This window comes from Podarcis filfolensis (genome assembly GCF_964270895.1).
Source record: "Podarcis filfolensis genome assembly, chromosome: 3".
NCBI classification, from domain to species: domain Eukaryota; kingdom Metazoa; phylum Chordata; class Lepidosauria; order Squamata; family Lacertidae; genus Podarcis; species Podarcis filfolensis.
Genome location: NC_139606.1, coordinates 118,311,053 through 118,337,029, shown reverse-complemented (window position 1 = coordinate 118,337,029; position 25,977 = coordinate 118,311,053). Strand labels below are relative to the sequence as shown.

Genomic DNA, 25,977 nt, shown 5'->3' with positions numbered 1-25,977 from the left:
TGTATACAATGAATACAGGTAAGGACTTAGCACACATCCCTGGGGTGTGCCAGTGCTGATTGTTAAGGAATTAGATGTTACACGTCCAATCCTCACTGTTTGTGTCCGATCTATCAGAAGGTCTTTAATCCAGTCACAGATGGTAGGAGAAAGGTTCATGTTCATATAGAATCATAATAAATGCATCAGAGAAGAGGGATATCCCCTTCCGCAGGTTCTGAAGGGGGGGGTGAGGGAGGGAAGCCACCACCCCAACAAATAATGTGCACCAGGGACTTGCTATTTTTAGCTCCTCGGAGTTGTCATGGCAACCAATCTGCTTTTGGAGCACTGAGAAAGCATCCAAGAGGGATTCGGAAACCCAGCGATCGATGACTGCAAAAGAATTGCACCCGTTCTCTCTGGGGTCACTGTTTTCCCGGGAAGTCCATAAACCATGGGAGGAGCGTGACCCAAAAGGAAAGCTGTGAGCGGCCTGGCCCAAGATCTGCAGCGGTGGTTTCTCCCTCGGCCATTTGTATTCTCCGGGTTTGGACAAAGAGAGAAAGCAAATGTAAGAAGAGGCTGCTAGATGAGGCCACGAGTCCATCTCCTCCAGCATCTTGTTCTCACATTGGCCAACCAATGGGAAACCCTCGAGCAGGATTCGAACACAAGAGCCTCCCGCAGCAGTGAGTTCCATAGTTTAACAGCACACAAAGACGCTCTGCCTCCGTTGAGAGTATAAAATAAAAACGAAAATTAATGGTTTTATAAGTTGTGTGTCTTCGTTTCTCAATTTGATCCTTTTGCATTATGGCATTTTATGCATTGTGACTTGCAGTTATTTTTATCGATCGTAGTTATCATTCGTTGCAAATGTCAATTTCCGTTTAATTGTTTGCTGATGTTCTGAGAGTTAATTTTGTTGTGTACTGTTATATTCTAATAGATGATTGAATATTACTTTATTTGATATGAGTTGTTCCATTTTAAAGCCATGTTTCATTACAATTTTTTGCACTGGGTCAGATTATTATAAGGTGTGTGCTCTTGGTTGCATATTTTGTTGCTGTCAACCGCCTTGGGCATAGTAATATAGAAAAGCGATATACAACTTAAAAGTAAAATGAAATTAAATGCTTCCTAATTGCAGTTTCAGGGAAACCGCAGGAGGGGAGAGAGACGTCTGGCGCTTGGGTTTTGCTTGTGAGCTTCCTACAGGCATCTGGGACAGCAAACCCAAACCCAATCCCCAGTACCTATCCTTATGTAGCCAAAACAGCACCACCCAGGCAAACGAGGGCAGTACTAGCAGGCTTGGAAGGAGCTTTGGGTTTGAAGAAGTAATTTTGAAAGGGGGTATCTAAAGGTAAAGGGATGTGGGTGGCGCTGTGGTCTAAACCACGGAGCCTAGGGCTTGCTGATCAGAACGTTGGCAGTTTGAATCCCCGTGACAGGGTGAGCTCCTGTTGCTCGGTCCCAGCTCCTGCCAACCAAGCAGTTCAAAAGCACACCAGTGCAAGTAGATAAATAGGTACCACTCCGGCAGGAAGGTAAACAGTGTTACCAGACTTTTAGAAGACATCTGAAGGCAGCCCTGTTTAGGGAAGCTTTTAATGTTTAATAGATTACAGTGGAACCTCGGGTTAAGTACTTCCGGAGGTCCGTTCTTAACCTGAAACTGTTCTTAACCTGAAGCACCACTTTAGCTAATGGGGCCTCCTGCTGCTGCCGCACCGCCGGAGCCTGATTTCTGTTCTTATCCTGAAGCAAAGTTCTTAACCTGAAGCACTATTTCTAGGTTAGCGAAGTGTGTAACCTGAAGTGTATGTAACCCAAGGTACCACTGTATTGTATTTTAATATTCTGTTGAAAGCCACCCAGAATGGCTGCGGAAACCCAGCCAGATGGGCGGGGTATAAATAAATTATTTATTATTATTATTATTATTATTATTATTATTATTATTATTATTATTATTCCGTGCACTGCTCTGGTTTCGCCAGAACCGGCTTAGTCCTGCTGGCCACATGACCCAGAAAAACTGTCTGTGGACGAACGCCGGCTCCCTCGGCCAGTAAAGCGAGATGAGCGCCGCAACCCCAGAGTTGTTCGCGACTGGACTTAACGGTCAGGGGTCCTTTACCTTTTTTTTAATCTAAAGGGAAGAAACCCCAAAACAGCCCAGTGTGGCCTAAGCATGACACCGAGTGTCTGTTGGGGGCAAGGAACAGAAAACTGAAATTGGGAGGTATGGGACAGAGAAAGCAGCTGGCTGGCTGGCTGGGACAAAGAATAGCAATGGACAGCAGATATAGCTCGGTTGGTAGAGCACCAGACTTTTAATCTCAGGGTCAGGAGTTTGAGCCCCACTTTGCACAAAAGATTCCTGCATTGTAGGGGGTTGGACTAGATGACCCTCACAGTCCCTTCCCATTGTTGCAGGAAACTTCCCCCCCAATCATTCAGTTTGTACAAACACAACACACATACTCACACACGACATACGCGACGTTTCTGTTATAAATTCATAGTAAATCAACCATACATCGGATTTACACCGCTCCACTTTTATTTTACTCCATGAAGGAAGGACTATCAAAGGGGGATGGTTTGATACAGGACGGCCATAATCCCTTAACTGTACCAGCACATACACAGGAGCCCTACCCAGTTGTCATGACAACCTTGATGGTCCCAGACAGAAGACCATCAAGGTCACAAAGGACTTGCATATGGGAGTGGATTCAACATGGACTGGAACAAAGGACAATGATCAGATCTTCCCTCTGGGGGCAGGAAACTGCCAACTCGAAAGGAGGAACCAGCCAGGTGACAAGATACTCAGGTTACCTCCACAACTCCTCCCTCAACCCCTCCTTTTTGTGATGTCTCAATGAAGTAGTCATGATGTAGTTGTGATGTAGTTCTAGGGGTGTAGTTTGGGGGATTAGTAACTAACAAAAGTTGGGGTCTTCTTTTGTTCTGGGCTTCCATTTTGTTTCACCTGGTGGCAGGTGGGAGTCCTGTCGCGACAGTCTTCAATGAAGACCAAGCCTACTGGCTGCTGTTTTGCTCTGGTATTCCTGGCTGGTGTCCTTGGTTTTTGGTCCAAGGGAGCCCTCGGATTTCTCCGTTAACACCATTCTAGGATTGTATGATCCACACACGACAGTATTCTGTTGCAGGTCCCTGCTTGTGCTTTCTGTGTTTCTCCACTCAGAAAAGGCTGTGGATTGTCCTTGCAATCTGCAAGCACAAAGTCCTCAGGTTCAACAGCAGCAGATCACGCTCACCAACCACCACCTTCTCCCCCCCACTGCTGATTTTTCGGATGTACCCCGCTATGAGCAAGGTGCATGTCCAAAAATGGGCTTAACCGCAGCGGGAAAGGTTCTGCAGCAGAAAGTCCAAGGCCTGCCATCGCCCCAGCCAAGTGTATGTTATTCTCCTGCAGGCTCGTGGCTCAGGAGGTGGTTGCTCCCCGCGGAGACGGGCGCCCGGGGCTTCACTTGCCTGCGTTAAACACAAGCAATTAGCTCTAAAGAGGGCAAGGGAGGCAGAGAGGCTGAAAACACGCAAACAAACTCCCAACGTCGCCCCACTGGGGCGGCCGGCCTCCGAGTGTGTGTGTGTTTGTGTGCAGTTATTGTGACAGAAAATTTGTATACACACAACTCGCTCCTATAAATAGCACAGGACCAGCCTAGCGAGGCAAACTCTGGCTCCGAGGAGCTCCGGGTCTGAAAGCAGGAACGGCAGCAGTTCCACGCTGAGTTGCACCCTGGGGTTTTTCGTAAAAAGCAGTTTGTTTAGACACTTAAGAGGCGCCCGTTGTATCGGGCCATTGGCCCCTCTAGTCCAACATACAGTGGTACCTCGGGTTACATACGCTTCAGGTTACATACGCTTCAGGTTACAGACTCCGCTAACCCAGGAATAGTACCTCGGGTTAGGAACTTTGCTTCAGGATGAGAACAGAAATCGTGCTCCGGCGGCGCGGCAGCAGCAGGAGGCCCCATTAGCTAAAGTGGTGCTTCAGGTTAAGAACAGTTTCAGGTTAAGTACAGACCTCTGGAACGAATTAAGTACTTAACCTGAGGTACCACTGTACTGCAGCATCCTACTGGATGCCTGTGGGAAACTGCGAAGGCCGGACCAGAGTGCCAGAGTGCTTTCCCCTCCTGCAGTGTCCAGCAATAGGAATAGAATAGAATAGAATTTTATTATTACGGTCACAGATCAGTTCCAGGTCACTTACAATATCAGGAAAATCATAAAACACAACAAAAATACATTGAATTGCAATTGGGTATAACACAGACAATTCAGATACAGCGGCAGTTTAAAAAAAATTAAATCTTGATCACAAAAAAATAACCTAAAATTATCATTTAAAACCTTGATCATTTTTTTTTAATAATATTTTTATTTTTCGATATAAACACAATACAACAAACATAAACATACAAAAACAAAAACAAAACAAAAAACATGTATCATTTCATATCCTAATTTCATATCCTATCTTCCCCGACTTCCTCATGCCTCCCCTTTCTGTATTCCAAATTCTTATCGATTGTTCAGCAAATCTTCCCTTATTTTAATTTAAATTTAGACTATTCTTCCTTATTCTCCTTGTCTTAACCATTACTAATAGTAACCATTTACTTTCCAGTCCAACATCATTCTAACTTTCATTAACTTTGTAATATTTCTTTAAATAGTCCTTGAATTTTTTCCATTCTTCTTGCGCTGCTTCTCTTCCCTGGTTTCGGATTCTGCTCGTCATTTCTGCCAAGCCCATGTAGTCTATCACCTTCATCTGCCATTCTTCCAGTGTGGGTAGCTCTTGCGTCTTCCAGTACTTCGCAATGAGTATTCTAGCTGCTGTTGTAGCATACATAAAGAAAGTTATATCCGTCTTTAACACCCCTTGGCCGACAATACCCAAGAGAAAGGCCTCTGGTTTCTTGGGGAAAGTATATTTAAATACCTTTTTAAGTTCATTATAAATCATTTCCCAGAATGCCTTAATCTTCGGGCAAGTCCACCAAAGATGAAAAAATGTACCTTCAGTTTCTTTACATTTCCAACATTTATTGTCAGGCAAATGGTAAATCTTTGCAAGCTTGACTGGGGTTATGTACCACCTATATATCATTTTCATAATGTTTTCTCTTAAGGCATTACATGCCGTAAATTTCAAACCTTGATCATTTTGGTAGTACAACTTGTTCCCTAAGTTTTACGGCAGTCGCACAGAATTTGGCCACCCTGAGCGTGATCTCTAGATCCTTGTCCTCTACCAGGAGGACATCATTATTACTACTACTACAAAGCACAAACAATTGTCTCTCTTCCCTTCTTATTAACCTATTGCATTTCTATCCCACTACTTTTTTTCTAACAGGCTCATGGTTGCTTACGAGATTCTCCCCCCTCCCTCATTTAATCCGCCCCCAAACAACCCTGTGAGGTTGGTTTGGCCGAGAGGCAGTCACTGGCCCCCAAGGTCCCCCAGTGACCATTATGTCAAATGGGGATTTGAACCCAGGTCCTAGTCCGACACTCTAACCACTACACCACCCTGCCTTTCCTCCAGAGACAGCATCTCTGAAACAGCTGTTGGCTGTCTCCAGGTTCATGAAACCCTTCAGGATGTGGTTCGCCAGCTGTGTTCTGGAGCCATAGGTATCCAAACAAACCCCTGTGTTGCAAAGAGAACGTCAGCAATGTCTAGGCAACACAGTGACCATATACATACGTAATAGACAATCTTTGTAGAATTCCTTCGAATCATAAAAAGTTCAAAATGAAATCTTTAGTCTCAAAGTCTCTGAAAATCTTTAAATGAAGCGAGGTACCAAACTTTGTACGGTGGAAGACAAGCTGTGAAGCTTTGTGTATTCAACAACGATGTCCAACTCTGAACAGTAATGTGCATAAATGAAAATAGCAAATGCTGTGGAACAGTACTCATGTCTTCCACTGTACAAAGTTTGGTACCTCGCAGAGGGAGGCGGGTACGGTCCGCCCCGGGTGTTACCACTGAGGGGGGTGACAAAATGCCAGGCGGCACTTACCGCGAGGCCTGCAGCGCACCCGAACCACGCATCTCTCCTGGGAGAGACACGTGGCTTGGGCACGCGCAGGCTGCACGGTGCTGAAATGGTCCACCCATTGCCTGCCTGCCTCCCTCCCCAGCTGTAGGGCGACTGAATGGGAGGAGGCAGGCAGACTCCGGAAGCCCCGCCCCTATGGGTAGCTCGCCCTACCCTTGCTCTACCCTCATCTTGCCCCACCCCTATGGGTGGCTTGCTCCGCCCTCGCCTTGCCCCGCCCCTATGGGCTGTTTGCTCTGCCTCTGGGTGCGCCACCCTGGGAGCCCGAGCGGCTTCCTCTGCCGCTGCTCAGACCTCCAAAGCTACCATTCACAGCTATGTTACAAACAAGCCCTGCCTAGGTTGCAGAGAAGACATGACGCCAAGCCACAGTGCAAGCATTTTAGCCATGGCTTGCCAGTAGCTTGTGAATCGGCAAGCCACAGTTCATGACCACCCAGCAAGCAAGATTCTGGAAACCATGGTTTGAGGTGATTTGGCGTTAAGGCATCTGTAGCCAACGTGATGCTGTCCAGGCGTTGCGGATGACAACTCCAATGGCCATACCAGCTGGGGATGATGGGAGATGTGGTACAACAACATCTGGAGGACCCTATATTGGCTAACCCTGGTGTTAGGTTGTTTACCTGAAGGAGCGTCTTCACCTCCATCATTCTGCCCGGACGCTGAGGTCCAGGGCCAAGGGCCTTCTGGAGGTTCCCTCACTGCGAGAAGTGAGGTTGCAGGGAACCAGACAGAGAGCCTTCTCGGTGGTGGCACCCGCCCTGTGGAACACCCTCCCACCAGATGTCAAAGAGAAAAACAACTACCAAACTTTTAGAAGCCATCTGAAGGCAGCCCTGTTCAGGGAAGTTTTTAATGTGTGACATTTTAATGTATTTTTAATCTTTGTTGGAAGCCGCCCAGAGTGGCTGGGGAAACCCAGCCAGATGAGAGGGGTACAAATAATATATTATTATTATTATTATTATTATTATTATTATTATTAAAGGTGTTCAGGGGACTTGCATGTCTTGCCCACCAGGGCTTTGGCACTCTGGTCCCCGAGCCACCCAGACTAGGCTTTGTAAGTCAGGTCACTGGCTGGTCACTGTGGGAAAACAGGGTGAGACTTTGCTATGATGCAGCAGGGCTCTCTTTACGCAGATTGGCGGGAGAAATCCCCCACTGCAGGGGGGGGAGAGCTATATTTATGAGAGATGTCATCCTGACCTCTGAAGAGGCTTGTCTGACAGACACCTCGAGTTCACTTTCCCAGTGGCTTGTGGTGAAATCCATAGAGCTCTTAATGGTCTCATTTGTTTGTGACTGCAATTAGTTACTCTGGAAAACACTCTCTTTTTTTAAAAAAAAATGTATTTATTTGCTTGCTTCAGTGTGTCCAAATCCTTTATTCCCATCCACCGGAAAGAAGCTTCAAATCAACACAAGATAAACACACAAAAGTGTTAACACGTGAACTTTGCCCTTGCTTTACGTCTTGAAAGCAAATATTCACATGGCATTTAACTGCGTGGTGAGCAAGCATGTCTGCGGGGATTGCAAGCTAATCTTTATTTCATGCCAACAGTGGCATGGTTTGCACATCATGCTAAGTCAAAACCACGCATGCGAGTTCTGCCAGAGGAGCTAGAACTCCCCTTCTTCCTCTTTGGTTTTCTTACTGCTACCCTGAGTCAAGCCACGGTTTAGCTTAGCATCCAGGCTCAAGCCACAAACCACTGGAGAAACTTGGGTTGCAGCTCATATTTTGTCTGGCAAGAGCTAAACTATGAGCTTGCGTTCAGACGATGCACTAAGCCATGGGTAGGCAAACTAAGGCCCGGGGGCCAGATCTGGCCCAATCGCGTTCTAAATCCAGCCTGCAGATGGTCCAGGAATCAGCCTGTTTTTACATAATAATAATAGTAATACTTTTTATTTATACCCCACCCTTCCCGGTTCAGAAAAAGGGGCTCAGGGCGGCTAACAACAAATTTAAAACACTTAATTGATGCAACAAAAAAACAGCATAAAATACAGTATAAAACACGAATAACAAGAAATGCAGAAATGCAGTCGGGAGAAACATTCCTGAGCAAATCCTCTTCCTGTGAACACTATGCATGCTCTAAGGCCGCGTAAGTCCAGGTAAAGAACTACTGAAGCCACTGGCTACCTGTACTTGCTTTCTATACATTTTAGGCATTTGCACCTTCCCAGTTTACAAGGTTCCAATAATTCCAAGACTTGCTGGCCTGGGCTATACAGGCAGGCAGCTGAATCAGTGGCTCATCATACAGGCACGATGGCGAGAACACAACTTTTTGAATGGCCCACTGCCTAAGACAAAATCTCTGCTGATAGAAAATCGGCACATCAGGGAGAAAGGCTGTACACCCCCCCCAACTCTGTTGGTTTTCTATTTGCTGGGAGTTTCAGTGTAAGGAAGCCTTTTTTAAAAAAGAAAAATTAGATTCTCCAATTACAGGCTGAAGTGGCACAACTCCTTGCAAACCACTCGGTTTCCTATTGTACCCACAAGCCAGTCTCCTGACAATCAGCATAGCTTCCTAGCAAGGTTAAGGATAAATGAGCTAATTCTGTGGATGGAAAGATAGAAAAGGTTGTAGGTCTCTTGCAGCATAGCCCTACGTCTGTTGACTTGGATACGAGCCTCCTTTATGTTCGACGGAGGTTACTCTCCGGGAGGGATGATAAAAACCTGCCCATCCTTGCTTCGCTCAGTTTCTTTTTTTCCCCATCTTAAGTTCTCCGCATTTGCACATCGGCCTGCAAACTGTTTTCTGAAAGGTCCTCGTGAAAATTCATCTGCATCATAGCACAAACCTCTCCGAATATATACACATTTGTATACCGTTTTGCCTTACATGCACATTCTTGCAAAGCAATCTTCACGAACATAATGCATTTGTAGGTTGCTTTCACGTAAAGATACATATTTATGCCTGTCTCGGTTATTGCATTATTTCGGAAAGTGTGAATTGAGTAGTGTTGCCTTTAAATCAGGGGTCAGCAAACTTTTTCAGCAGGGGGCCGGTCTACTGTTCCTCAGACCTTGTGGGGGGCCGGACTATATTTTTTTGGGGGGGATGAACAAATTCCTATGCCCCACAAACAACCCAGAGATGCACTTTAAATAAAAGCACACATTCTACTCATGTAAAAACACCAGGCAGGCCACACAAATAACCCAGAGATGCACTTTAAATAAAAGCACACATTCTACTCATGTAAAAACACGCTGATTCCCGGACCGTCTGCCGGCCGGATTTAGAAGGCGATTGGGCCGTATCCGGCCCCCGGGCCTTAGTTTGCCTACCCATGCTTTAAATGCAGATTAATTTGCCTCACGCCCCTACTCTCAGGTAAGTGAAGAGGCTTGCAGCCTTACTATCCATAGCAGAGAATTTGCAGGCCCAGTCACCCTGCCTCACCTTTTGACTCTACTCTGAAGGAAAGCCCAGTGAAAATATTTATTTCCCAAGGATTGTGCGAGTACAACATGCTTGTGGTCCTTCCGATTCTTACCTCCACCTGCCTCCCAGTGCCCTCATCAGCTTTCTCTGTGCATAAAGGATCTCTTTCATTTGGGGCTGGTATTAAAATGTTCTTTTATATTTCAGTTATAAGCTCTTCTGCCCCAAGTTGGATATATCCCACAGTCCTCAAGAGTTGGCTTTCCTCCTTTCTTCTTTCTATTTACTACGAGCAAATTTAGCTTTAACAAATAAATTTAGCTTTAACAAAGAAAGTCTAAGCCTCATCCACGGAACTTTCGTTTCTTCTGCTTTATTTGATTTCATTAGCCAAAAAATGTAGGTTTAGGAAAAGCATGGAAATTCATCCTGGCTAGTCAAAGAACAAGGCAAGGTTTTTCCCAAGCCAGAACTCTAGGTGTGGTCTAAATGTGGTTTGATCTCAGACGAGGAAGGTGGAGAGGTTAGTGGATTTTATCCTGTTATCGTCTTATTTTTTACTTAAATATATGAAGCTGCCTCTTCAAGAGCCAGATCACTAGCCTGTCCACACCTGCATCCACACCAGCTTTTGTCAATATTTTGGACTACAACTCCCATAAGCCCCCAGCCAGAAGACTAGTGGTCAAGGATGATGGGGGTTGTAGTTCAACAACAAGTGGATGGGAAAAGCTAAACTGGCCTCTTTCATTACTGGATGGTAAGACTTCATTTTAAACGTCGGTAATGACCAACTGCGGGACGTGGTGGCGCTGTGGGTTAAACCACAGAGCCTAGGACTTGCTGATTAGAAGGTCGGCGGTTCGAATCCCCGCGACGGGGTGAGCTCCCGTTGCTCGGTCCCTGCTCCTGCCAACCAATCAGTTCGAAAGCACGTCAAAGTGCAAGTAGATAAATAGGTACCACTCCGGCGGGAAGGTAAACGGCGTTTCCGTGCGCTGCTCTGGTTCGCCAGAAGCGGCTTAGTCATGCTGGACACATGACCCGGAAGCTGTACGCCAGCTGCCTCAGCCAATAAAACGAGATGAGCGCCGCAACCCCAGAGTCGGTCGCAACTGGACCTAATGGTCAGGGGTCCCTTTACCTTTACCTTTAATGACCAACTGCAACAACCTCTTCCATTTTCATCACTGGACATACGGAAAATAAAGCCTTTGAGTTGCATGACTTTTCAACTTCTTACCAAATTTTCTTTTCAATACAACTTCAGAAAAATGTGATTCATATTGTATATACCTGATATAATTTTCCCTGCTGGTTACTTTAGGCCTCCACCCTGATTCCATCTGGTTTGACTATTCTTTACTGTTTGGTCGATGACTTGTTCTTGGAGCTGCTTTGTATCACTTTCATAAAAATCCCAATATATATTTTTAAAAAAATCCGGAAGGCACCACGTTGTCTAACTCTGCTCTAAACCAAACATCTTTTTCCCCCTTCCCAACACAGACAACTGGACTAGCATAGTGGACTCTCTTTGAAAGAATTATTACTCAAGGGGAAATCTCAGCTGCTCCCCTAAAGGAGGAAGCCATCCCTGAATTATATGCAATCTCCTGGGATAAAGAGCAGAGCATACTGTTTATACTGTTTACAGACCTTGTGTTGCTCTCCAGCGCATCATTCTGTAACCAAAATATCTGAAACAGTGGGCCTTTAGAAGACATCAGAAGGCAGCCCTGTTTAGGGAAGCTTTTGACATTTGATGAATTATTGTATTTTAATACTTTGCTGGAAGCCGCCAAGAGTGGCTGGGGAAACCCAGCCAGATGGGCAGGGTAGAAATAAATTATTATCATCATCATCATCATCATCATCATCACACCCAGGGGTTTCACAAAGGCCCTTCATCGTTCACCCTTTGAATCGTGGAGTTCACATAAATTTATGCCCACCAATATTTATTTATTTGTTTCAAACATTTAGATCTCACCTTTCTTAAAAAGTTCAAGGTGGACCTGTAGAAACTGCCTGCTTCCCTATGGACCTAATTTTTGCTGGGATGCCATGAGGGCCGGATTTAGGTTTGATGAAGCCCTAAACTCCTGAAGGCAATGGGGCCTTTTATATGTCTAGCTGACCTTTGTCAACAACAAATTGTCACTGTACGGTAATTTATAGACCTAACAGGTATCTCAAGCCATTTGCACATAACAAAATATGCATTTTATCAAAGTAATTGTTGAAAACTCCATGCAGAATGTAGGCACCCTATATATAGAAATGAGCAAACCAGTGATATTTTAGGGAGCAGGCGGGGCCCATGACTTACATCCTAGGAGCCTACACAACACAAAGCACTGTTGCTGTATGTAGGTTTTATTGTTTTTTATCCTATATTTTGGAAATGTACACCCAGTATTTTTCCTTTAATTTTTTGTGGGGCCCCAAGAGTGTGGGGCCCTAAGCTATAGCTCGTTTAGCTTATACGTAAATCCGGCACTGGATGCCATATGCAAACACACATGTGCCAATTTCTCAGCAACCAAATCACAGGGGAGGTTTGGGGGGCGCTTTAAGTCATTAGAGCAGGTGTGAGGGGGACCATTACGAAAAAGGGGAGATAATTAGGGACACACAGAGCTCTGTGCCTCCAACACGACTGAACCGCCATGCATTCATGGGGACTAGAAAGCCAGTGCGAAGTTTAGTTTATTAAGTGGCAGCAGAGAGGTTCTTAGGAATGGAAAACTCTGCTTCTTGGGAATCCAAAGCCTGCACAGTTCACAACTACATTAAGCCAGGAATGCCACACAGGCGAGGAAATAAAAGTCTTAAGAACCCCGAATATAGGTAGAATTCCTGTAATATCCATCCTTGCTGATAAAAAAAACAAACACTACGGTATCTCCTCCGTTAACGTGCCTGAGCAGAAAGAGAAGCAAAGGGCGAGGGCATCCACCGCCCTGCTGAAACATGCCGGTTGGATCAAACTACGTCATATTCATAGCAAATCCACTCAAATCGAGGGACTTCGGTTAGTCATGCCCATTCAATTCAACTGGCCTCCAAGCGGATACAGCTCTCCCGCCTGAAAAGCCCTTCCCTGCCTGCGCAAGTTCAATCACGCACCGCCCCAAAAACCCTTTCCCTTTTGCTTAGCATTCCATGACAATCAGAGAATCGCAGAGTTGAAAGGGACCCCCAAAGGTCATCTAGACCAACCCCCGCCGCAATGCAGGAATCCGAGCAGACTGCTTCGGAAGACGGGGTGGGGGGCGGCTCTCAGGTTCTGTACTCAATTACAGAACACACCTAGGTCATTCATTTCCCCCAATTCGGACCGAAGCTGATGGCGGTGTGTGTGTGTGTGCAATGCATCATAATCCAGTATTTCATTAGAAACAACAGGAGAGAGGAGGATGGGCTTTGGAGAACGCCATGCACCCAAGCCAGCAGTGGAAGCACATTCAAAGCAGAGTAAACAGGAGTGGGCATACAGTGCCGGTTAGAGAGGGTCTTTAAGCAGAGGCCGATTGGCCACCAATAAAGTAATCTTTATAAAACTACAACTAATCCAGAATGTGGCAGCTAGACTGGTGACTGGGGGCGGCCGCCGAGACCATATAACACCGGTCTTGAAAGACCTACATTGGCTCCCAGTACGTTTCCGAGCACAATTCAAAGTGTTGGTGCTGACCTTTAAAGCCCTAAACGGCCTCGGTCCAGTATACCTGAAGGAGCGTCTCCACCTCCATAGTCCAGCCCAAACACTGAGATCCAGCTCCGAGGGCCTTCTGGCGGTTCCCTCATTGCAAGAAGCAAAGCTACAGGGAACCAGGCAGAGGGCCTTCTCGGTAGTGGCACCAGCCCTGTGGAACGCCCTCCCACCAGATGTCAAAGAGATAAACAACTACCTGACAATCAGAAGACATCTGAAAGCAGCCCTGTTCAGGGAAGTTTTTAATGTGTGACATTCTGATGTATTTTTAATCTTTGTTGGAAGCCGCCCAGAGCGGCTGGGGAAACCCTGCCAGATGGGTGGGGTACAAATAATAAATCGTTATTATTATTATCTGGCATGGGGGTTGATTGGATAGCCTCTTGGTTGCCTCCCCTGCAAGCGCCGGCTCCTTACCTGCCACAACAAATACCCTCCCAGGATGGATTCTTGACTCAGCTGCAGTTGCTGCTGCTGTGCTATGGTGACCCCCAGCACCAGGGTGTGGATGGCGCACGAGACGGCCGAGATGAGGACGATGGGCGTGAGGCGCAGAGGGAGGGTGAGGAAGAAGGAGAAGACGAAGAAGGCCTGCCAGCCCACCGTGTCGCTGGCCTCGTGGTAGCGGGTGTAGTTCAGGCCCAGGTAGCAGAATATCTGGGCGGCTATGAGGATCCACAGGATGTAGGGCATGAATTTGCGGGTGACGCGGTCCGGGAGGAGCTGGTACTTGCATAGGACGAAGAGGAGGATCTGGGCAGCCAGGCCCACCGAGGCCGCCAGGGTGGTGGGCAGCTTATCGGCGGTGTAGACCACCGTGCACATGACGACGACGTAGCAGTCGAACAGGGCGGCAAAGACCACCAAGACCAGCAGGGTCTCGTGGCGCTGCCTACGAAAGTAAGTCTGGTAGAGGTTCTCCAGGGATTCCGGGGCGAACGTCAGGCGCATGAACCGCGGCAGGCAGAGGCAGGAGCCAGAGTTCCTCACCGTCACCTCGTGGGTGCGGCCGACGCCATGCTCGGGGTCGGACGGCAAGCTGACCGAGTAATCGGCCGAGTACTCCGCCGAGTACTCTGGCTCGGAGAAGGCCCTGTTCCGAGGCATCTCACTCGCTGTCGCCGACCGTCAATCTGCAAAGAGGATCTGCTGACAAAGTTACCTCAGCAGTGGTCCAGCTCCCATTAAAAGCGGGACACAGGCGCGGAAGCTTCCGGAGCAATTATTCAGCGCCTCCTTCCAAGGCCAGTGTGAAGCTATGTCTCTCAAAGCCCAGCATGCGCAGACCCCTGGCAGAAAGAGAGAGGGAGGGGGGAATGTGTTGGTCACCCAAAACGCACATGGCCTCCATTTTAATGCCAACCTCCGGCCTAGTGCAGCAACGCCCCCCCCAAGCAAGCAGAAGATTGCCACAAACCGGCTGCACCCAAAAGCACACTTCTCTCTGCTTTCATCCGAACCCCACCCAAATGAATGTTTTTGTGCTGAGAGAATTCACATGTGGGAAGGTGGGGAAATAGCTGGCCAAGCGCCAGAGGAACTTTCATCGAAAAAACGGTTCAAGAAGCCGATGAGTCGAGGGGCTGTTCCTGCAAAGTCTGAAGAACTGGAGCTGCAGACCACCCCCTCAAACACAGAAGGGAGACAGGAAAGATGCTGGCAAATCACTCCGCTGGCAAATCGATCCCTATTGGCTCCGTTTTAGCAAAATTCTTGGGCAGATGTTGAATACCTCCCGCCCTTCCGCTGCCCCTCCAGGCGGCAAAGGTTTCAGCATCCAAATGTGGTTGGAAAAGGCAAGCAGGACTAGTGGTCAACAAGTTGGTCCCCAGGGGGAGCACGCTCCCTTCTGTAAGAGCCAAGGGGCCTTCGGACCCCCCAATAAAATACTTGAGGGGGCTTGGCCTCCCCAAGGATGATGGGCATTGCCATTCAAATGGGGTGTGTGATGGATTAAGCAGGGTGGGGCCTACTTGGGGCCCCCAATATTTGATTCAAGTTGGCACCCCGGCACCCTTCCCCACCCTGCTGTCTCCCTCGGTTTCCCCACCCACCGACCCCCAGCGTCCCTCGCCCCCAAAAGCCCCTTCTCCCTCCTTACCATCTTCCCCAAGGGCGTGTCTCCAAGCCGGTGTGGGTCAAGTCTTGGGCTCAGGCCCCGTCAAAAGGACCCGGAGGGCTGGCACAGCCGGCCAGCTCTTTCCCACGGAGAGAGGGAGCGGCGGGGATGCGCGCAGGCTCCATTCAAGCTTCCTCCGGCATCTCTTCCCCGTCTGCCAGCTGGAAGAAATGGGGCGCCAGCGACGGAGCTGGCATCCAGCAGAAGGGAAACCGACGCCGACGCCTCTTTCCGGACTCCCAAACTAAAGGAGCATCTTTCCCAAAGAGCCACGTTTCCTTTGCCAGCAGAACGGCCCGGCTCCTTCAGGCTCCCTTGCTCATCGCATCCCTCCCCGCCCGGTTCTGCCTCGCTGGCGTCTCGGACCCCGGCCTCGACGGGCTGGCTCTGCCGGCTCCCCTGCCTCTCTCCCCGGCCTGGGAAGGTTCTTCCCGTCGCCTGGAAGACCCGCGGAGCGCCTGGGTCGGGCGGCTGCGCCTGGCGCGCGTCGCAGGCGGAGGAGAAATGCGCGGATGGATGGAAAGGGAAGGAGGGAGCGAGGCAGAAATCTCCTCCCCAGCGCAACGCCAAAAGTGTGTGTGCGCGAGGCAAAAAAAGAATAAAGAGGAGGGAGAAGGAGGAGCAAAGCGAGGCCTCCGTGCGAGGGATGACAGAGGGTGGAGAGAAGGAAAAACGAACTCAAACAAGTGCAAGGGGGAAGCCGGAGGCGCACGTGTGGGTGCGTGCGCCCGGGCGCAGCTGCAACGGATGGGAGGCGATTTCTCCCGCAGAAAAAGGCAGAGGCAGCAGCGCCCAGTGGTTAGCGGCGGCGGAGGGAGGGAGAGGTTGGGTCTCCCAAGGAACCCAGGCCAGACGATGCCGAACTAAGACTCTCCAGGCCAGGAAGGGAGAGGAGGAGAGAGGAGGTCCCCTTGGCTACCCAGCCAAAGCGCGCTGCTTGGGAGGGCGCCTCTGCTGCAGCTGCAACGGCCTCGGGGCTCCGTCGGAGGAGGCTGAGCCGCCGGGCTGAGCCGGCCCGCGCCGCCTCCGGGGTGGCCCTCGCCCGGGCACCGGCCAGGGAAGACCCGCTGCAACAGGAGGAGCCGCTGTCGTGGTTCTCGCTGCGCTCCGGGCCGCCCGGCTTGGCCTCTCCCACGCTCCGCTCCGGGGCTGCGGAGCCTGGGAAAGGGAAGGAAGGACTTTCCCAAATCCCACCCTCCGCCGGCCGCTTGCAGAGGTAACCCTTTCCGCCCCGCGCCCAGGAAGGATGCGGGGGGAGGAAGGAAGGGCGCTCTGCACGCGCTCAGGAGCGCGGCGCGCGCCATCAGCTGAGGGGTCCTGGTGGCCGGCCTTGGTTTCCTTGGGGGTGGACGTAAGAAGAGATTGCTGGATCAGGCCAGTGGTCCATCTTAGCCCAGCATCTTGTTTTCCCAGTGGTCAAGCAGAAGATACCTGTGGGAAATCCGCTGGCAGAATTTGAGCAGAAGATCATTCCCTCCTGTGATTTCCAACAACTGGAGGCAGAGCAAAGCAAATACCAAATATTCTGGTGAATTCGCATTCTACTGCAACTTCAAACGGGGAGGGGAATATTATTCTAATAAATAGATGGGTTAACAGGATTATCATTCCCTGACCATTAGGTCCAGTCGTGGCTGACTCTGGGGTTGCGGCGCTCATCTCGCTTTACTGGCCAAGGGAGCCGGCGTACAGCTTCCGGGTCATGTGGCCAGCATGACTAAGCCGCTTCTGGTGAGCCAGAGCAGCGCACGGAAACGCCGTTTACCTTCCCGCCGGAGCGGTACCTATTTATCTACTTGCACTTTGACGTGCTTTCGAACTGCTAGGTTGGCAGGAGCTGGGACAGAGCAACAGGAGCTCACCCCATTGCAGGGATTCGAACCGCCGACCTTCTGATCGGCAAGTCCTAGGCTCTGTGGTTTAACCCACAGCACCACCCGCGTCCCATTTGGGTCAATATACAAGACCAAATTGCCAACACCATGCAAGGTGGTTGTGAGGAGTACAACTAGATAATGTGAAGCGCATTCGTCACTTGATGGCGAGGATTTTCTCTTCTTGTTGTTACTATTATTTTGGGTTGCCATATGTCTGCTGGAAACAGTGTCCGGGCGTAAGTCGCTGAAATGTCCTGGGGGAGAAAAACCTTCATTTTTTTTTCACTTTTTGAAATATGGCAACCCTATATTATACTGCGTGGCGTCAGAAAGTATTTCTGTAGCCGTTGGGAAATCAAATGCTGCCAAAGAGAAGCACTTTGTTCTTGCAGATTTTCATGCTGCAATTTCACTCCAGTTTAAAACGAGGATATAAAATGTACTGGGTGTGACAAGTGGATGGCACCCAAAAAACATTTATGTGACTGAAAAGAAACTGCCTGAAACCCAAGGAAGCTGTTGTCAGTCTGTGGAGTCAACACTGGGGCAGAATCATAGAACTGTGACGTTGGAGGGGATCCCAGGGGTCATCCAGACCAACCCCCTGCGATGCCAGAATCTCAGCTAAAGCATCCATGGCAGATGGCCACCCAACATCTGCCTAGAAATCTACGATGAAGGAGAGACCACCATCTCTTGTGGAAGTCTGTTCCACTGCTGAACAGCTCTTACTGACAGAAAGCTCTTTCTGAAGTTTAGTCTGAATTTCCTTTCTGATAACTTTGGTTCGAGTCCTACCCTCCAGAGCAGGAGAAAACAAGCTTGCTCCATCTTCCATGTGACAGCCCTTGAGGAATTTGAAAATGGCTGTCCTATCTCCTCACAGTCTCCTCTTTTCCAGGCTAAACATACCCAGCTCCTTCAACCATTCCTCATAAGGCTTGGTTTTCAGACCCCTGATCGTGTTGGTCGCTTTTCTCTGCACACGTTCCAACTTGTCAATATCCTTCTTAAATTGTGGTGCCCAGAACTGGACACAGTATTCCAGGTGGCGTCTGACCAAGGCAGAATAGAGTGGTACTATTACAGTGGTACCTTAGGTTAAGTACTTAATTCGTTCTGGAGGTCTGTTCTTAACCTGTAACTGTTCTTAACCTGAAGCATCACTTTAGCTAATGGGGCCTCCCGCTGCTGCTGCCACATGATTTCTGTTCTCATCCTGAAGCAAAGTTCCTAACCCGAGGTACTATTTCTGGGTTAGCGGAGTCTGTAACCTGAAGCGTCTGTAACCCGAGGTACCACTGTACTTCCCTTGATCTGGACACTAGACTTGAGTTGATGCAGCCTAGAATAGAATTCACATTTTTTGCTGCTGCATCACACTGTTGTGTGCACACTATGCCTTTAAAGCACATTTGAAGCACATTGTTTCCATCAAATATTCTGGGCACTATTGTTGATTAAGGGTTGCTGGGAATTTTCTAACTGGGGAAAGAGGAATAAGGGTAATTAACATATAAATTAAACAGGGTTAGTGCTTTACAAAATCAGCTTATTTTTCAATGCCATTTAAAATAACAGTCCCCCCTTTAAAAGTAAACATTAAACCTTAAGGTGACGGTAACACATTTAAGTATAATATTTACCTTATTTTACCTTTACAGCTAATAATAAACAAAGAGCATCTTGCTATTTTTATTACCTTATAAAGTGTGTCTGGCTGGTTTTATACCACATTTAAATCACCGCAGTGATTGGGATACAGCGAAAGGTGTTGGCAAAGCAGTAGAGCGCAGACAGTGGCAGCAGTTGGAAGGTGAATAAGCCACGGTAAATAAAAGCCGGTTTTCCTCACATATCCAGAATAAAAGTGGGGCTGTCTCTCCACACCAGGGTTTAGGATTAGGTACAAGAAGGCATTTATTAGGCCAAGCACTTTGTGGAAAAGGTGGCTTTGAGGAGGGGTTTGAAAGACGTAATAGAGGCGGGATGTGCAAGGCAGTTCCAGGTATAAGGGGAAGAAAGAAAGAGGTGTGTTTAAATAAATTAAAACTCCTATCCACCTAGTGGCCCACCAGAGGATTGTGACAGCAGATCATCACCATGTTGGCTAGCCTTTAATTCCATTAATGGATAGTTGCCATCACTGCATAGCTGTCAATTTACAGATTTGAAAATAAGGGACCAGCAGCCTCGAAAATAAGGGATCAGCATCCAAATTAAGGGATTTTCCGAGGGGCACAGGTATGTTCAACTTCTGAGCCCCTCCGAGCCAAAGGCAGAAAGCCCAGCCAGCAGCCAAACGAAGCCTCAAGCGGTGGTTCCCACAGCGCAGCAACCCGGCAAAGGGGATGCAGCAAGGAAAACCACCGTCACCTCTCTGCTGGGAAGCGCTGAGCAAAGGCGAGTCCCCAGGCAACGCGGCAGATTTGATCAGCACAAGGCATGCAAGCTCCACCCCCCCAGTCGTTCTTAGACTCCTTATTGGGTGAGCAACGCAGCCAAGCAACACAGTTGGAGCCTCCCTCCTCCCTGGCCGGCAGGGAGGGAGGGAGAGGAGCTGCTTCCTTTGAAACCCGGGAAATTTAAGGGACATCATCAATAAGGGACAGCAGCGGGACACGGCGCTGGGATAAGGGACTTTCCCGTCAAATAAGGGACGGTTGACAGCTATGCATCACTGCCTCCTTTGAAAGTGAGTTCCAAGGTTTAACTACATTACATGAAGAAGTCCTTTCTTTTATCTTTTCTAAATCTTCCAACGTTCAGCTTTGTTGAATGTCTACTAGCTTTGGGAGTCAGCTACGCAGCTGCAATTACAACGTTATAAGTGCGTTATACAAAAGTGACACCAGATGGCTCTGTAGAGCTCAATGGCAAATTGCGTATCTATTTTATAGCGGGGTTTTCCATGGCTTGTTCATAGCGTTTTTTAATATCTGCGTAGATCCAGCCCTAGTGTTATCAAAGAGGGAAGAAAACTTTTCTGAACCCCGCTTTCTCCATGCTTCGCCAAGTTTATACACTTCTGTCCTGTTGCTTCTTACTCAATAACTAACTTGGTTGGTCTCTAAGGTGCTACTGGAAGGAATTTTTTAATTTAATTTTATTTATTTTGTTTTGTTTCAACTATGGCAGACCAACACAACTACCTACCTGTAACTGCAGCATTTGTTCATAGGAGAATCATTCCGCTCCCCTTGATACTTTCAGCTGCCCCTTTCTGAACCTTTTCCAAGTCTACAATATCCTTTTTTGAGATGAGGCAACCAAAACCATATACAGTATTCCAAGTGCAATCACACCATAGATTGGAATAACGGCCAAATGATATCAGTAGTTTTCTTTTCAGTTCCTTTCCAAATGATCCCTACCATGGAATTTGCCTTTTCCACACTGCACACTGGGTCTCCATCTTCATCTATTTCAAACCCCAGCTCTTGTTCCTGGTCAAGTCACCGCCGGTTCAGATCCAGTGAGTTATATGTGAAATTAAGATGTTTTTCGCCTTGATTTTATACTTGATTATATTGAATTGCATTAGCCAGTTCACTGCCAATTCACTCAGTTTGGGCAGGTCCTTTTGAAATATTTTGCAAATTGGCGGTTTGAATCCCTGCCACAGGGTGAGCTCCCGTTTCTTTGTCCCAGCTTCTGCCAACCTAGCAGTTCGAAAGCACACCAGTGCAAGTAGATAAACAGGTAGCACTACGGCAGGAAGGTAAATGGCATTTCATTGCACTCTGGCTTCCGTCACAGTGTTCTGTTGCGCCAGAAGCGGTTTAGTCATGCTGGCCACATGACCTGGAAGGCTGTCTGTGGACAAACACCGGCTCCCTCGGTCTGAAAGCAAAATGAGCACCGCACCCCATAGTCACCTTAGACTGGATTTAACCCTTCAGGGGTCCTATACATTTTTACCCTCATGTGCTTACAGACCAGGCACGGCTGGTTATCAATAAGATAGCTCAGTCAGTAGAACATGTAGGGCATGAGACTCTGAATCTCAGAGTTGTGGGTTCGAAGATTTCTGGATTACAGGCGACTGGACTAGATGACCCTCCTTGGGGTCCGTTCCAACTCTACGATTTATGAGTCTATGATTTTCAGTAAACTGTTGTGAAATTCATATTCATCATTTATGAATTTGGAGTTCCTTCCTCTGCATTCATTAATACACTTCTTCTTGCCTACATTTCGGTATTCATACATTAGGAGTTATGTAACTCGTTTACGTAACTTTTGTCTGGTTTCTGGTGGGACCCAATTCACCATACTATAGGAAACACAGTTTTAAATTGTTCAAAGGGATTAAACAGCTGGACCTCTCAAACAGGGGGCAGATAAATAAACAAATCCAAAAGCCTACAAATGGCATGAGTTTGCAGTTTGTTAAGGGCGGCTGGACAAACCTAGACAGCATCTTAAAAGCAGAGACATCACCTTGCCAACAAAGGTCCATATAGCTAAAGCTCTGGTTTTCCCAGTAGTGATGTATGGAAGTGAGAGCTGGACCACAAAGAAGGCTGATCGCCAAAGAATGGATGCTTTTGAATTCTGGTGCTGGAGGAGACTCTTGAGAGTCCCATGGACTGCAAGAAGATCAAACCTCTCCATTCTGAAGGAAATCAGCCCTGAGTGCTCACTGGAAGGACGGATCCTGAAGCTGAGGCTCCAAGACTTTGGCCACCTCATGAGAAGAGAAGACCTCAGGAGAAAAGACTCCCTGGAAAAGATGTTGGGAAAGATGGAGGGCACAAGGAGAAGGGGACAACAGAGAACGAGATGGTGGGACAGTGTTCTTGAAGCTACCAGCATGAGTTTGACCAAACTGCGGGAGGCGGTGGAGGACAGGAGTGCCTGGCGTGCTCTGGTCCATGGGGCCACAAAAAGTCAGACACGACTAAACGACTAAACACCAAAGGGCGGCTAGGAATCGAAAGTGTTGTATTTTAAATTTTTGGAACACTTAACCCACACTGGGACCTTGGGGCAAAGGGTGGGCAATAAAATAGTAACTCCTCTTTCTTTGTGAGGGATAAACTACAGCGCCAAGAATTCTTTGAGGGTGGAAATGTGCTTTGAGTGTGTTTTAAAGGTATAGTGCAGGGGTCAGCAACCTAAGGCCCATGGGTCAGAACCGACCTGCGGAGGTCCTTTGACCAGCCCACAAGCTGCCCCCGAACTGAGCGCAGCGCAGTATGGGGACTCGCTCCGGTGGCGCCGTAAATCATGTCTGCGCAGGTGTTGAAAACTGCAGGCAAGCGCACAATCCAACCTACGGAGGAATCTCCGTGGGACCAATCCGGCCCAAGCAAGATAAACCTTGCTGATCCTGGTATAGCATGTACATAGCCTAATACTGCCACTGAATTGGGAGAGCACTGGGTAGAAAAAGGGTCTCTGTCAGCAAGGGGAATACTGACAAGGAAACAGGCCTATGCTGTATATTCTCCGAGCCCAATTCAGACACCTGCACAATAGCCTTTTCTTTAAGTGCTAACCTCAGCCCAACACCACCACCTATTTGCCCCCTGAAAGTATCACTGAAGTAGAGACGAGGGGCAGAATTTGGCTTTGGAAGATGTGCTGGCTCCAGGGCCTATTCCAACTGCATCTTACAACGGAACTCTGCAAACCTCCCTTTGAATTTTGCAAAAAGAGAAGTCTAGTGGATTAGAGAAGTCTACAAAGGGAGGCAGGAGAATCCTTTGAGCCAAAAAAAAAGTGCAAGTAAATAGGTACCGCTGCAATGGGACGGTAAACGGCGTTTCCGTGCGCTGCTCTGGTTTTGCCAGAAGCGGCTTAGTCATGCTGGCCACATGACCCAGAATTTGTACGCCGGCTCCCTCGGCCAATAAAGCGAGATGAGCGCCGCAACCCCAGAGTCGGCCACGACTGGACCTAACGGTCAGGGGTCCCTTTACCTTTTTAATATACTCAGAATACACTTTTTAAGAGCTCTATTTACTTTAAGCATGGGCCTATAGTGTCACCCAGTGGTCATTGAAGTAAAACTCAGGTAGCTTCTCCAGCAGGGTTTAACAGAAATGCCCATTACAAGAAAGGCTTAGGTGTTCCAGCGCAAAGAGAAGGTGACCAGCAAGGCAAGAGGGACATGGGTCCTGTGACATCACTGGCTGTGCTGTTTCCCAGGTGTCTGTGTTACAGAGAGCACATGAAGTTGTCTTATCCTGGTCCATCTTGGTCAGTATTGTCCACACTGACTTGTGGCAACAGTTTGGTGTATTTCTGGCAGTTAGTCTTTCCCAGAGATACCAGAGATTGAACCTTGTGCATGCACAGCCAATGCTCAAAGCTCGAGCTAAAAGGTAAAGGGGCCCCTGACCATTAGGTCCAGTCATGACCGACTCTGGGGTTGTGGCGCTCATCTCGCTTTACTGGCCGAGGGAGCCGGCGTACAGCTTCCGGGTCATGTAGCCAGCATGACTAAGCCGCTTCTGGCGAACCAGAGCAGTGCACGGAAATGCCGTTTACCTTCCCGCTGGAGCGGTACCTATTTATCTACTTGCACTTTGACGTGCTTTTGAACTGCTAGGTTGGCAGGAGCAGGGACCGAGCAACGGGAGCTCACCCCGTTGCGGGGATTCGAACCGCCGACCTTCTGATCGGCAATGGGAAATAAAGGGGTGCAAAAACAATGCAGAAACATGTTCCCCAATCACGTTGGGGCTAATCTATCAAGTCAAGGTTTATCCCTCTTTCTCTGATGGGGAGGGAGCTTAGGCTTGACCTGAATAATAATAATAATAATATTAATAATATTAATAATAATAATAATAATAATAATAATAATAATAATAATAATAATTGTATACTGTCCTTCATCCAAAGATCACAGGGCAGTTCACAACATAAAAATACAAAGCAGTAACAATGAACACAAAATAAAACTAAAACAAGCCTATAACCCCCTCCCACAAATGCGTTTGAAAGCCCAATGAATGTTAATCAGCCAAAGGCCAAGTTAAAGAGGAAATTTTTTCCTGGTGCATAAAGATGTGTAAGGAAGGAGCCAGGCAAGCCTCTCTGGGGAAAGAGTTGCACAAGCAAGGGAGCCACTGCAGAAAAGGCCCGTTCTCATGCTGCTACTCTTTGGGAAGAAGCATGTGAAGAAGGGGATCAGAGGGTAATCGCAGGATCCAGGCTGCTTCATATGAAGAGAGGCGCTCCTTGAGACATTGCAGTCCTGAGCCACGTTAGGCTTTATAGGTCAAAAGCAGCCCTTTGAATTGGGCCCAGAAACTAACTGGCAGCCAATGTAGTCGGGCTGGAATCAATGTTATATGCTCAAATGGTCTTGTGGCGTCCGCCCTGTGGAACACCCTCCCCGCAGATGTCAAAAGAAAAAACAACTACCAGACTTTTAGGAGATATCTGAAGGCAGCCCCTGTTTAGGGAAGCTTTCAATATCTGAAGGACTGTTGTATTTTAACATTTTGTTGGAGGCCGCCCAGAGTGGCTGGGGAAACCCAGCCAGATGGGTGGGGTATAAATAATAAATTATATAATAATAATAATAATAAATAATAAATGTTAAAAAACTTCCCTGAACAGGGCTGCCTTCAGATATCTTTTAAAGATAGGATAGCTACTTATTTTCTTCACATCTGAAGGGTGTTCCACAGGGTGGGCGCCACTACCGAGAAGGCCCTCTGTCTGGTTCCCTGTAACCTTAATTCTCGCAATGAGGGAACTGCCAGAAGGCCCTCGGCGCTGGATCTCAGTGTCCGGGCTGAACGATGGGGGTGGAGACGCTCCTTCAGGTATACTGGACCGAGGCCGTTTAGGGCTTTAAAGGTCAGCACCAACGCTTTGAATTGTGCTCGGAAACGTACTGGGAGCCAATGTAGGTCTTTCAATTCCAATGTTATGTGGTCTCAGCAGCTGCTCCCAGTACCCAGTCTAGCTGCCGCATTCTGGATTAATTGCAGTTTCCGGGTCACTTTCAAAGGTAGCCCCACGTAGAGCGCGTTGCAGTAGTCCAAGCGGGAGATAACTAGAGCATGCACCACTCTGGTGAGACAGTCCACGGGCAGGTAGGGTCTTAGCCTGCATACCAGATGGAGCTGGTAGACAGCTGCCCTGGACACAGAATTAACCTGCACCTCCATGGACAGCTGTGATTCCAAAATGACTCCCAGGCTGCGCACCTGGTCCTTCAGGGGCACAGTTACCCCATTCGGGACCAGGGAGTCCTCCACACCTGCCCGTCCCCTGTCCCCCAAAAACAGTACTTCTGTCTTGTCAGGATTCAACCTCAATCTGTTAGCTGCCATCCATCCTCCAACCACCTCCAGGCACTCACACAGGACCTTCACCGCCTTCACTGGAAAACAGAAGTAAGGCTATAAATGGCTATACATGGACCCCTGTAGTTCTCCTGGCTGAGGCCGTCATACAGATTGAGCAAGAGTTTTTGCACCAAACCGGGCCTAAGCCCTGATCAAAATGGATTTAGAAAATCAGTTTCCTCCAAGAGTGCCTGGATCTGGTCCGTGACCACTCACTCAAGAACCTTGTCCAAGAAGGGGAGATTTGTCAACTGGCCAGTAGTTACGTTTTCTCAATCCAGGTGGGTTTCTTAAGAGTGGTCTTACCACTGCCTCTTTCAAGCAGTCAGGGACCACCCCCTCTCGCAAGGAGGCATTAATCACCTCCCTGGCCCAGCCAGCTGTCTCCTTCCTGCTAGTTTTTATCAGCCAAGAGGGGC

At 48.2% G+C, this 25,977-nt stretch overlaps 1 protein-coding gene across 1 annotated transcript in view; it reads right to left on the bottom strand.

Annotated features, from left to right (window-relative positions):
* Positions 1 to 16,494, bottom strand: part of ADCY3 (adenylate cyclase 3) — a 106,060-nt gene extending 89,566 nt beyond the window's left edge. The window contains exons 1-2 of the mRNA XM_083604961.1: positions 15,349 to 16,494; positions 13,665 to 14,536 (exon numbers count right to left, since the gene is read on the bottom strand). Coding sequence (XP_083461087.1) covers positions 13,665 to 14,354 — 690 coding nt within the window. The 5' untranslated portion in view covers positions 14,355 to 14,536; positions 15,349 to 16,494. The remainder of the gene's footprint in view (positions 1 to 13,664; positions 14,537 to 15,348) is intronic.
* Between the last annotated feature and the right edge of the window lie 9,483 nt (positions 16,495 to 25,977).